At 37.5% G+C, this 13,504-nt stretch overlaps 1 protein-coding gene across 1 annotated transcript; it reads left to right on the top strand.

Moving 5' to 3' along the window:
- Window positions 1-887: 887 nt before the first annotated feature.
- LOC113226990 (WW domain-binding protein 4) lies at window positions 888-11,617 on the top strand. The gene is made up of 7 exons (XM_026459843.1): window positions 888-902; window positions 1,477-1,549; window positions 2,815-3,006; window positions 3,295-3,460; window positions 4,445-4,547; window positions 7,145-7,315; window positions 11,378-11,617. Coding segments are annotated over exons 1-7 (909 nt in total). The 5' UTR covers window positions 888-900; the 3' UTR covers window positions 11,580-11,617.
- Window positions 11,618-13,504: the final 1,887 nt, after the last annotated feature.

The following is a 13,504-nucleotide window of genomic DNA, read 5'->3' as shown; positions in this document are numbered from 1 at the left end:
TGGTGTTACCATTTTGGTGTTTTTGATAATCAAAAAAATTACATAGAGTTAACATCGTATTCACTAGCGAACATGTTGGTCAACAAGGCCATATCTCTGCTAACATGTTCACTAATGTATTTATACTAATTGATATTAGGATAGCTTCTATTAGAGCGCGCCTCAAACAGCAACAATCTTATTATTTAGTTTTCGCCGTGACAACTGCCTTGATCACTAGTTATATAACGAAGGTATTGCAAAATTACGAAAGTCCGCTCGATGCCAACAGCTGTAGACCGGTGGATGTGGCTAACTTCAAGAGAGACTTATTTACAGTTAGAGAAACGAGTCACAATAGACGTTTAATCTGTTTCATGTAATTTAGTATTCCAAATTAAAAATGATAATGACTATTTTACCGTAGGTGTTGCCTTTACATTACAAACAATAAAATTAGTTTATTTCTACAAATATTTCTGACTGAGCTATTTGTATGATCCAAATTTTTTACTTAGATACAGGTGATGTTAGCCTATATGTTGGATGACGTTGTTAACAATATGCATACCTTAGAGGATGGAAATGTATACCGATTATGTAACGGGAATGTTATTCATTACAGTCGTCTTTTTTCGTTAAGACATTCCTTGTTCCGAAAATTAAATGAAGACCTGGCTCGTGACTTGTATCCAAGCTAAATATAATTTAAAAAATGACAATTTATCGACTGACATATGTCAAATGGTCTGTGTGTGAGTACCTTAATATCACAAACCTAATAATTAGTTTAGTAGTTAATTGTAGCAGTTGACTGATTCCAAATAAACTTAACAAATTTATTTACAATTTAAAGAAGAAGAGGAACAAATTTATTAAAAATACACACAGCACATAACATAGTACAAACATTAAATAAAAATGTAAGTAAAGCATAAAATGGAAAAAAAAATACTTTCAATTGGCGTGAAAGTATCCATGCTTTCTTAGGGTCGTATTCCAGAACTCTACTCAATACTCAAGTCAGGACATGAGTATTGCAGTGAGCACTGAAAATCATACTCAAGTCCTTGCCATTTCTAGAACTCTACTCAATGCTCAAGTCAGGATTGCAATGGAAACACAAGTACTGGAAGTACGACCCTAATGGCAGGGACTTGAGTATGATTTCGAGTGCTTTAAACCATACTCAAATCCTAACTTGAGCATTGAGTAGAGTTCTAGAATACGACCCGTATTTCCAGTGCTTGAAATCATACTCAAGTCTGCTCAAATCCTGACTTGAGCAGTGCAATGCTTGCGTATTGCAGTGAGCTCTGAAAATCATGCTCAAATCCTTGCCATTAGGGTCGTATTTCCAGTGCTTGAAATCATATTCAAGTCCTTACTTGAGCATTGAGTAGAGTTCTAGAATACGACCCTTTGCTTATAATAATTTCAATTTGTACTACTAGTTCATGCAAAATCAATTTGCCAGAATTGTTTAAAACATTCCAGGACAGAATATTGGAAGTCACAGGCGCGCAAGTACTGTGAATTTTGTAAATGCTGGTTTGCTGATAACAATGTCGTAAGTTTTATAACCACTGAATATCATACATCACTGTTTATGGTAATATGATTGACATTGAATACTAACAAAGGTCTTAACAATTTTGTTTTGTTGGTAAAAGACTTGCCAGCTCAGTCTTGAAAGCGAGCTATCCCGTCTAGTTCATATGGACACTTACTTGGTACTTGGTGTAACGGGCTAGTGTCCGCAACTCGACGTCAAGGCGCCTATTTTGCGTGTGGGATTTTCATATGGACACATGAACTAATAAAAATTTTTTGTCCTTAAATTTTAGTTCCTTAGTTCAGTGGTATCTGGGAAAAAATAGGAACTGTTGTGGTCTTTGAAGGGCAGGGAATGAAATGATCCTTATCCATGATTTATTAATTTAAATAGGAATGTTTAATTGTATTTCCTTTTTGCTGTTTTTTGTATTTTTGGAATAAACATTTTTCTACTTACAATTATTTTCTTAGAAAACTTATAACATAATTCTATTTCAAAATACATAAATTTGTTGTATTTGAGATTGTATATTGTCGCCAGACATGCAAAATTACCATGAATTATCCAAAAGGTCAAAATAACACTTTTGTACTTTCACCTTTCCATCAACATTATGTATGTTTATTAATATGTATATCGACATTTGAAAGGCAAAATGGGATAAATGACACTTTTGGTCAACAATGAGTTAATATACCGTTGGAATCAGAAATATTAGCTGATTCCAACAGTATATATAACTCATTGTTGACTAAAAGTGTCACTTATCCCATTTTGCCTTTCAAGCATAGATATCTAAAACATGTATTCCTGTACATGGTGTGTTAACTTTGATAAAGAAAAAAGTGTATATGAAATAAGTTTATTATAGTACTTATAAGTTAATATTTGAGTCTTAAACGAGCTGGCAAGGTTTAGTTGTGGATTTCACTCGAACTTGTACTTAAAGCAATGATAGTCCACTGATTGTCTCATTCACGCCATCTCTCCTCATGTCTGTGAGCTGAAGGAACTAACAGGCAGGTGAACTATTAAGATCATGCAAAAGGAACTAATTCCTTTTGGTCAATATCAGGAATTGAAACCTAGCTCAATCCTTCATCCTAGTTCATTCAGTCTTAGTACAATCAATCAAGTATCAATTCCTAGTTCATGAACTACTCAAGCTTAGTCAATAAATGAAAAAATGTACACCAGTTCAGTGTATATGTTTCAAGGTCACATTCCATCAGAAGATTTTTAATTCATTTAGGAATTTACGTCCTATTTTCTTTCAGTCTATATCATTCCATGAAAATGGCAAGCGACACAAAGAAAGTGTTCAGAAGCATATATCGAAGCTCACTAAGAAGAGTGCAAAGGATGCAAAGGTGCAAGAGAAGATTGATGATGAAATGAGGAAGATGGAGTCAGCAGCCATGGCTGCTTATCTGAAGGATGTTCAGAATAATGCTGATCTTACCTCTCAGGTTTGATTTAATTATAATAAGCTCATTTTTTTGAAATCCTAACTTTCAAATGGTAGAAACACCTTATAAATGCTGTAACAATTTTCAAGCTATTAACTGATATAATTTCCATGTGCACAAGAAAATTAGACTTAAGAAACAATATTATTTACCACTTATCCTTAAGGCTCAATTTACATTGTGGCAGAGGGATTCCGTTCCGCACAATATAAATTGAGCCATATACAATCAAAGGCTTCTAAATATAGAGTAATTCTTAATTTATATCTGTTTTTTTTTATATTGTAGAGTATCAACCAAATGCTAGGTCGGAGTACTGAAACTAATGCAACTTTCAGTATAGCATCTCACAGTAGTACATCTGAAAGCAAGACAGCTCCAAAACCTCCTCCACTTTGGCAAGAAGTTAAGAATGATGATGGGAGTTCTTACTTTTGGAACACTGAGACAAACGGTATAAAATATAAAATAAAATAAAAATAACATTTCCAAAAGGACACCAAAACTTAAAATGCATGAAAATGTTTCAGAATTGTATATTTTTTGTTGGTTATATACCTGTTGAACTAAGTACTAACTGATTATCACTAGTATCAGGTTTCTTACCACCGTATGACTTCTTTTTATTTTCCCGATATTTCGGAACGGTTGCACGCTCCATGGTCACGGATTGACTGGACGGCGGCAAATGACTGCTTTATGAGCAGACATATCTGTCTACCCTCTTGCGCTGTCGACGACTACCTTCATCGCGATTTGTTGTGGCGTTACCATTGTCACTCACTTTTTTCATACAAACCACACTCACTGTATACACACGCGAAACTGAACTCGAGGTGTTTTTGTTTTTATTACTGCACGCACTAAGGACCGCATTCCATACACTGGACAGTTTAAAACCATCATCACGGTTAAATGTTTTGTACTTCGTGATCTCGATGGCTTCTCGTACCAACCGTGGTATGTAGTGACGTTCTGTCGAGAGTACCTGGAGGCTATGCAACTCGATCCAGTGGTTAGTGTCAGTCTGTGTGAGATGTTGTGCTATAGCCGACTTCTGTGCATCATTGTTTTTTACTGCTCGACTCATTGTTTTTTACTGTTTTTTGACTTCTGTACAATGACGTACTGTACAATGATGCATTTTTTTTTAAAGAGGGTACCACAGCATTGGTCCCATTTAAATTTGAAGAAAATATTCTGCTTCTAAAGATGGCAAACTAAGTGTCGTATTCCAGAACACTACGCTACTAAATCCGGTTTCGCGCTCTTCCCGGTAACCGATTTCAATAAAACTTGGCAAAGAATGTAATTCCACGAACTTTTGAGGTCGGTTTTTTAATACTCTGTACTGAGATTATTGAATTGTTTAAGTACCTGTTACCACTGTAATTGAACTTTGCTTTTGAATGAGATGTAATGATAACCCTTTTTTTAGACACCACTTGGGATCCACCTGATGAATATATATCTTTAGCACAGCAAGAAGAGCAAAAACTGAAACAGAAAAAAAAAGAAGAAAAGAAAAAGGAAATTTTAAAGTAAGGCTATAAGTCCATCTGTTTAGGTACTTAAATAAATGTAAACAATCTTGAGAGGTCTATTTAATGAAATATACATTTATAAAATGATTTTCCCTTACCTTCAAATACAAAATACAAATACTTAGCTTCGTATGAAATTGCATGCCTATTTTTATACCTATTGATTTGTAAAGCATGTGTTTCAATAAAAAGATGTATCAAGATTATTTACATTTAGTTAAGTACCTAAACAAATGGACTATAATAAATATTTTAATCTTCTGCTAATTTTTTGTGAATGTTTAGATTACTAAATCGTCGTGGACTTTGCGACTGCGTCTGCGTAGAATAAGTACTTCGAGTAGCCTACTGTACTACTTACTTGAGAAATTATTGATTCTCCATACAAACTTTCATCCCCTATTTCACCCCTTTAAGATTTATTTTTGTGACAAAAAGTAGCCTATGGTCGGGGATAGTGCAATTGCGCCGTAACTACCATTCATTAGATAATTCCGCGTATCTGACACATGTAGCCAAATCTAATTTTGCATGCTAGTGCACATAGTGATATGATAGGGACCCATCTTTTTAAGCCCAGTTGCGATTGAGCAATAGAAAGGCAAAAATCGGTTCTTAACAATACCGCGGATCTGTCGTTAGGTGCAGGGATGGGCAGTGGATTTAAACCCAATCTGCCCGCCCGGTTGAAAACCCGTTTCTGCCCAAAATTGTGGGCGGAAACCATTATATGCGGTAAAAAATAATTAATTAATTTCTAATAAGGAGAGTGGAATCTTGTATATTTTGTAACAATACATTAAAAATAAAACTTAAATTAAAATTTCAATAATCTCCAATACAAAGCAGTGTACTCCAAAATTTCATAAAGTCACCATCTGTAAGCTACCAATTACACGTTGAGACCAGTTTAATGAGCCCAAAGACGATAGTTCTGCTGTTAAATAGTTGAGGAGTTGGGTGGATATCTGCAGACATAAATATAGGTAGACTAGATAGTATATGCGAGTTTTACTTAGAAAATCTTCCAATATAGTAAAACTTTTGATAAGTATTTATTCAAAATTAAAGAACTATTCTCGATACAAAAAGTATACTCCAAAAGTTACTATTTGTACCTAAGCCAACTACTCGTCGTTACCAATTAAATCCATGAGACCAAACACGACCATTCAGTTGAGTTGTCCTGTCCTAGTTGCAGCGTCAAATCCTGGTTACCACGTGATTGTAATGTTATCGGATTTTCATGGTATGCCGATATTCAAATTAATATTCATTTTTTGGCTGAGATCCCTAGACTAGAAACTCATCCCTAGAAACACACAGAGAGCGAGTGCAGGTCGGGCGCGGATCGGGTCGTGTCCGCGCCGAGTCCGCGCCGAGTCCGCGCCGAGCCTAATTGGCGCGGACGCATGTAATGCGCTCGGTGTGTTGTCGTCCATATAAATACATGGAATTAGACCCGCTGCGGTCCCGATCCGACTGACACCCGACCCACTCTCTCTCTCTCCCTCTCTTAAAGAGCTGATGATGATCTTTAAACAGCTGAGCAAGTCATCAAACAGAACTTTAATACCTACTTGTTTAATTTATAGAAAAATTGATAGTTTCGAAGAAAAAATCTATGAAGGTTTTTTCGTATGAAGAAATATAACATTTTTTTCTCGAAATATAAGAAAATACAATGTATGTGGCTTATTTACGGTGTAGTTCCAATCAATTTTTACCAAAATATCCATCTATATGTAAAATTTCGATATTTTTTCAGTTCTTTGTTGAAACATATACAGTTTTTTCTACTTAACTTTCCAGTCTAACATACATTAAAATTTTGAATATAACATTTTGTTAATAAAATTTATAGAGTAAGCAGAAATATTATGCTACTCGCATTATTTTTTCTTTAGATGACTAGAACATTTACCTTGTATCATAGTTCGCCATTGAAGTCAATACCGCGAACCTTACGTTAGACTTTCCAGTCACAGGCTACTCAAATCCACGTAAGTGTCGTGGTAACCGAATCGGCATGATTTACTGGAATCTATTGTTATCAGTCCGTAGACGACATAAATTAAAGCGTACTGTGCAAAAATTAAAGTCGCCGCCATTGAAATAACAAAGTAGTAACGTCCCTCTAATAAGTAATAAGTAACCCTCTCCTGTAAAATTTAGTTTTGTGTAGATACCCGCCATTTACCAATGTTACATACGCGGCTATGCGCTATGTCCTTCTCCTAAGTACATCTTCTTTCAACTGCCTCTGTGGCCGAACGGTTACCATATCGGACTGCCACGCAGAGGTCCCGGGATCGATTCCCGTGCCGGGAGACATATGTGTATGACCTACATTTATTTCTCTCGTGAGTTTGAGTGTAATTTGTGGTTGTCTATGTGTGTGTCAATGGCACCCGCGATACAGAGTTTCCCTAGCGGGGAGCTATGAGTGTGTGCGCGTTATTATTATTATCTTTATACCAAAATTCAACAAATTTCGTTCAGCGGGTTAGGCGTAGAAACGTAACAAACAGAGTTACTATCACATTTATAATATTACTTTGAATTTATATGGTATTGTTTATTTCTTTAACCAGGAAGCAGCAACAAGAAGAATCAGTCAAAGAAGTGAAGGCTTACATGGCGAGAGAACAAATGAAGGAACGAGCTGTGAAGAATGACCCTCCCCCAGAGAGAAGTACGACGAGGTTTGGCCCTGAGCCGCGAGCTGTTAAACCATATGGGTCTTGGACACCAGTTGTTACTAAGTAAGTAATGGTGTAGCGCCCAATGTGGAAACATCCATATCCAATCTGTACAATATTACAGTGGTCATAGATGCTATTTCCATTATTAACATTTTTAAATCGCGGTTATTTGCAGGTTGGTTTCCGTACATTTAATGTTGGGTGGTTTCAATCTGTTTTGTCGGAGCCAACATGTAGTAACGCGGAGATTTTGTATACAGGTGAATTTTTAGTCATCGTCCAAACTTTCATATTATGATCTTTAGTGAAAATATAACATGCGCAAATTTTCCTTTTAGTGTAAATCAGTACTAAAATATGCCATCGCAAAATTGTTTTAAAAAATTGCGCGCGTGTGGACAGCCTACTCGATATGCGCGCTAGGCCACCCCCCGCGTCATTGATAAAATACATAAGTTGCAAATTTTCCCTTCATACTTTCACGGGCTTAGGACCGTCAAGTTACAAAAGGCTTTTGTGAAATTATTTTAGAATGTAGACAATTAATTCGAATTCAAGTCAAGATTTTGTTACATTAACGCACGAAAACGAGAGCGGAAGTTATTTATAAGTAAATTGTTTTAGAGGTTTGACAAAATTTAATGATATTATTACAAAATAATGATAAAAATAATGCACCTGATAAACACACCTAATTAGGAAAGTTCGTTTCCCGAACTTAACTTCTACGCATTTAAAGCGTTGTGTTACCGAAGGCCATCGAAGAATTTACTTATTGAATTTCAAAGTCACATGTGTAGAGAACAAACGAAAATAATCTTTACTTTTGTTTGTGAGACAAACAAATAAAAGGTTCGCTTCCTACGATGAATTGTAACGAATTAGTATTTAGCAAGTAATAAAAAAAAGAATCTTCCCATCGCCCTTTTGATATCTACGCACGTGGTGTTTTTTATTAGTGAACTAGAAACATTTTATAATAATATCAATAAATTTAAACAAAACATCGATTTACGACAAATGTAGTCCGCACTCGTATCGTACACAGAAGTATAAAAATAAAAGCAGGCCATGCCTTTTGCAATAAGGCGTATTTAAAAAATTTGAATCAACTTATGTACATTTAATTAAAATCAAATAAAAATTACCTTAGCGTAACAACTTTAACAGTATTTTAATAATTGCTCAAAATGTAAACCATTCCTCTCCAAGCAGATTCTTGCACGTTTTTGAATATTGTCTTGTATTTTGTTCAGCACTGTAGTGTCACTTTTCACTTGTGCAAATGCACTTTCAATTTTTAGTTTCAATTCATTGAGGGTTTGGGCCTCCTCCACATACACGCGGCGCTTAATTTCGCCCCACAAAAAAAGTCACAGGGTGTGAGGTCTGGTGACCTGGGTGGCCATGGAAGGGGACCCCCGCGGCCGATCCAGCGATTCCCGTATTCCATATTTAAATAATTCCTCACGTCGATAGCGTAATGTGGCGGTGCACCGTCATGCTGATAATAAAAAGCAGGATGGTTAATGAGGGCTAGCGGTACGTCGTCCATCAAATCAGAGACTATGCTTTGTAGCATATTGAGATAGGTGCCTCCGGTCAGCCGCCCCTCCATAAAATACGGCCCTAAAATTTTATTACCGACAATCCCGGCCCACACATTGCACTAAAACGCACTTGGTGATAATTGTCTTTTATCATGTGCGGGTTGCGATACGACCACCAATGTCCATTATATTGGTTGTACAGCCCCACACGTGTGAATAGGGCTTCATCAGTCCATAAAATGACCGCATCGGGGTGTGCGATCAGCCACTCGCAGAAAACTCGACGAGGCAGCGCGTCTGCTTCGTTTAGCGTTTGCACTTTTTGAAAGTGATAAGGGTGCAATCCAGAGGTGTTGAGCAGCTTCCACACAGCGTATTGGCTAACGTTGAACCGTCGAGCTGCATCACGTGTACTTCGTCTTGGATCTCTCTCGAAAAAATCGAAGATTTCGTCTTCGATTTCCACGGACAGTCGCGGCCTACCACGTCCTTGGGCGTGTGAAGGCGTCGTAAACTGGCCATGGTCTAAAAGCCTCTGTATGACATGCAGAAACGTTTGGCGGTTGGGGACTGCAGGACTTGCTATTCCATAATTGCGAAGGCGAGGAATGCTCTCTGACTCGTATAGTCTCTGGGCTCCGTTTAGGCTTTCATCACTTATAAAATAGCACTTGACCATTTCAAAGTACTCGCGGTTTGTATACATAGTGACACGTGAATGCGTTTTCAACAGCGAGATAGCGTTGCACACACGTACGAAGCGCTACACGGACGTGTGACGACTGAAGTGACAGCCACCAATAGCGTTCGGCGCGGGCGGTGGCGGCATTTTGCTTTGATTAGCGTATCATTGGAGAATCCGCGCGGTTAGCGTATGGCATTCATTCATAGACGCATAGTCGTAGTATATATATAATAATATTAATAATAATAATAGTGTAAATTGGTAACCAATTTTTGTCGAGTATTACTTCGGAATAAATATTTTCATTTTGAAAATCCTACCTATCAATTTTTTTTCGAAAATGGAGTCTTCGAATGACTAACTACTAGCCGGAATAACTTTGAATATACCTAGCGGCTGGAAAAAATTTGGACGATGACTAAAAAATCATCCTGTATATGTTTAGTTAGGTAATATTTCGATTTATCTGTCTGGATTTTACTAAGTATTTTCTTGATGTACCGTTTTACTAATAGGACTGAAATGTTCAATAACGATCACAGGGGTGGGGGGTTAGGGGTGGGTTAGGGCGTGAGTTATGGGGTGGGTTAGGATTTGGATTGGCGGGGTTAGGGTTTGGGTTGGGGGGGTTAAGATTTGGGTTGGGGGGTTAGGCGTGGATTAGGGGGTGGCTTAGGGGGTGGGTTAGGAGGATTACGGGGTGGGTCAGCGGGTGGGTTAGGTGGGTTGGGTTAGGAGGTGGGTCACTCACCCCTGACCGCACCCCAAACGGCCCCCAACCGCCCCCCCCAACCGGGACCCCAACTGACCCCCCAACCGACACCCCAACAAAACCCCCAACCGGCCCCCTAACTGACCCCCTAACCTACCCCCTAACATACCCTTAACCCACCCCCTAACCCATATTCGTAATGACACTTTTATTCGGTACTTTCGGTTTTAATTGTTAGTTTCAATTGTTTCTTAGAAAAACTAAAAAAAATTATTGCAATTAATTCAATTGCAAATAAAATCAATTCAATTGAAATCAATTGCAATTGATTTGTATTGATTTTTTAGTCTGATTGAATTTCTGATTGAAATTTAATTGATTAACGCCCAACACTGGTTAATAGCACGTCAAGCTTTACACTTAGTACTTTGGACCGTACTTATCGTAAGCGGCATAGAGTTGGATTTAAGTGTCAAGCTTGACATGCTCTTGACCCTGTACCAACTTATGGGATTTTTCGAGTTCTTAGGTTTTTGCGATTGTTACACATAGGAAATGAAACTATTTTTCCGAATTTAAATCGCGTATATTTGTTTTGTCAAACAAACTAAAGTTTCGGGCCATAATTTTGAAAACAAATACCAAATCCAAAACAAGTAGTCGTAACTAATTTTTTAGAAAAATGTGATTTTAGATTCATTACGAGTACTTGTACATTAACATAACACAATATTTAACATGTGAAAGCAGACAATAAATGTTTTTGGTAGAAATATTCTGATTTCACTAATGTATAATATAACTTGTTTAACATATAGATCGAAAATCATATTTTCCTAAAAATGAGTTACGTGTCATCAGAGTCATCTGCATTGGAGGTATCGATTGATATTAGACAACATCCCATAAGAAATGAAACTATTTTTCCAGATTTAAATCGCGTATGTTTGTTTTTTTTTTTGAAACAAACCGACGTTTCGGGCCCTTTACTGGTCCCATGGTCAACCGTGACCATAATCCGGAAAAATAGTTTTATTTCTTATGTGTAACAATCGCGAAACCTAAGAACTCGATATATTTTGCGAATTTAAATTTAATACATTGGTTGACATGAGCACCTTATTGTTACACCTTGTATATCTTCATTTTGACATTTCGTATCTTTATTGTTACAGACCTGTAGAAAAAATCGATCTTCAACTACCAACGGTGAAAAAGCTTCCGCCACCACCTATCATAATGGAGCCAGAAGAAAAAGTCCAGTTCAAAGAGAAACGCATACAGTCACTGGGCGGTGACGACGGCCCGGTGGAGTTTAAACGCCGGAAGGTGAACAACGCAAAACGCAATATACGACAGAAAAACGATGATGAATGATGGCTAATAAACCTTATTTGCAAGATTTTAGCGTTTTGAATCCACCCAATTTCTACACATGTTAATTAAACCCTTTAAGGAAATCTTACATCTTTGACGAAAGAAAATTACAAAATGAACGAGGCTAATTAAAGTGCTTTTTCACTGCTGAAGCCAAATACGAGTATTGATATTTAGCCGGCCTGTTTCCATATAACAATTGCCATTAATATTATAAATTTGTAAAACTCGACGGCGGGTCAAATTATTTGCAGAAAAACCACCTTTTAAAAATCTTGAATCACAATTTCGTGATTGATATTAATAGCCATCCGTAATACGGTTCAATATTACACCGATAAATATTTCAATTATCGTCCCACACATACTCATAAATCAAGACCATTTCCACCAACGATGCGCTATAAGAGAATTGAAATTTTGTAATTCAAATTTCAATCCTCTCGTCTCGCCTCGTCCGAGGAAAAATGTCTTGTAAGTAATTAGCATAGTAGTTGCGTAAATTTTAGGATGTAGGTACCATACGCAGCCGAACAAAATGAGTAGTGATGTTGTTGGTGTACGTGGTCCGACAACTTTTTAAAATTATAGGGTATTTTACGGTCCACACGGTACATAAACAATATTTAAAAAGTAATTACAACGTTTGAAAATGGAACTCTGACTACAGATACAGTTTGCTTCATCTGTCTGTCACTTATTTTTACATTGTGGCGTCATTTTACAAATTGGTTGTCTAAATCACCATGGATTTAACTCATGAAAATTTTCGTAGTATGATTTTGTACGACTTTAAGTGTAATGTAACAGCTCAGCGGAGCTTCGCTCGGCTTCAAACTGCTTTTGGCGATGAAGCACCATGCAAGACGACTATTTATAGCTGGTTTGCTGAATTCAAACGCGGTCGTGTGAATCTCAGTGACGAATATCGTAATGGTCGCCCGTCCACTGCTGTGAACACAACATAATTTGACTGAGGCTCAAAAAACGGATCGTGTCACTTGGTGCAATGCCATGCTTACCAGATTCAACGAAGGGGTGTCAAATTTGGTGTGGGATATAGTAACAGGTGAGGAAAATGGATTTATAGTGACGATCCCAAAACAAAGCAGCTATCGAGCGTAAGGGTCTTTCGAGATGAGCCGAAACCAACCAAAGTGGCGCTCGTGCAAAGTGCCTCTAAGCGGATGATTGCTTCTTTTTTTAATAAAACTGGACACGTGGCTACTGTTGCTTTGGAGAATCGTTGTACCGTGAATAGTGACTGGTACACGATTAGTTGTGTGCCGGAAGTTATTGACAAACTCCGTAAAAATAACCGTAAACGCCGTATCATCTTGCACCACACGGCCAGATAGACAAATGAATTTTTGAAGGTGAACAACGTTGACCTTATGAACCATTCCGCGTACAGTCCCAACCTGGCACCTTGTGACTTTTATTTATTTCCAAAAATTAAGAACCAGTTACGCGGTCAACGATTTTCATCACCTGGGGGCCAATCGCGCTAATTGTCAACGGTAAAACTAAAACCAAAAACGTCTCCAATGTGACCCGTTGCGTACATTTGGTATCGCGCTAACTGTCAAAACAAAAACCAAAGCCAAACAAAAACGAAACGTTACAAATGTGATACGTTGCGCACATTTGGTATCACGCTAATTGTCAAAGGTAAAACCGAAAAATGAAACGTTGCCAATTGGTGTCGCGCTAAATATTTTAACGTTTTAACCACATAAGAAAGGTGGGGGAATGGATTTACCTTTGACAGGTTAACGTTTCTGTTCGTATACTTGAAACACAAGCACTGGAAATACGACACTAATGGCAGAAACTTGAGTATGGTATCAAGTGCCTTGCGACCCTCAGGGTTGTATTCTAGAACTCTACTCGATGCTCAAGTCAGGATTGCACTGGCAACACAA

Source organism: Hyposmocoma kahamanoa, unplaced genomic scaffold, assembly GCF_003589595.1.
Source record: "Hyposmocoma kahamanoa isolate Upper Pololo Valley unplaced genomic scaffold, ASM358959v1 202, whole genome shotgun sequence".
NCBI classification, from domain to species: domain Eukaryota; kingdom Metazoa; phylum Arthropoda; class Insecta; order Lepidoptera; family Cosmopterigidae; genus Hyposmocoma; species Hyposmocoma kahamanoa.
This window is presented reverse-complemented; position numbering and strand designations above follow the sequence as displayed.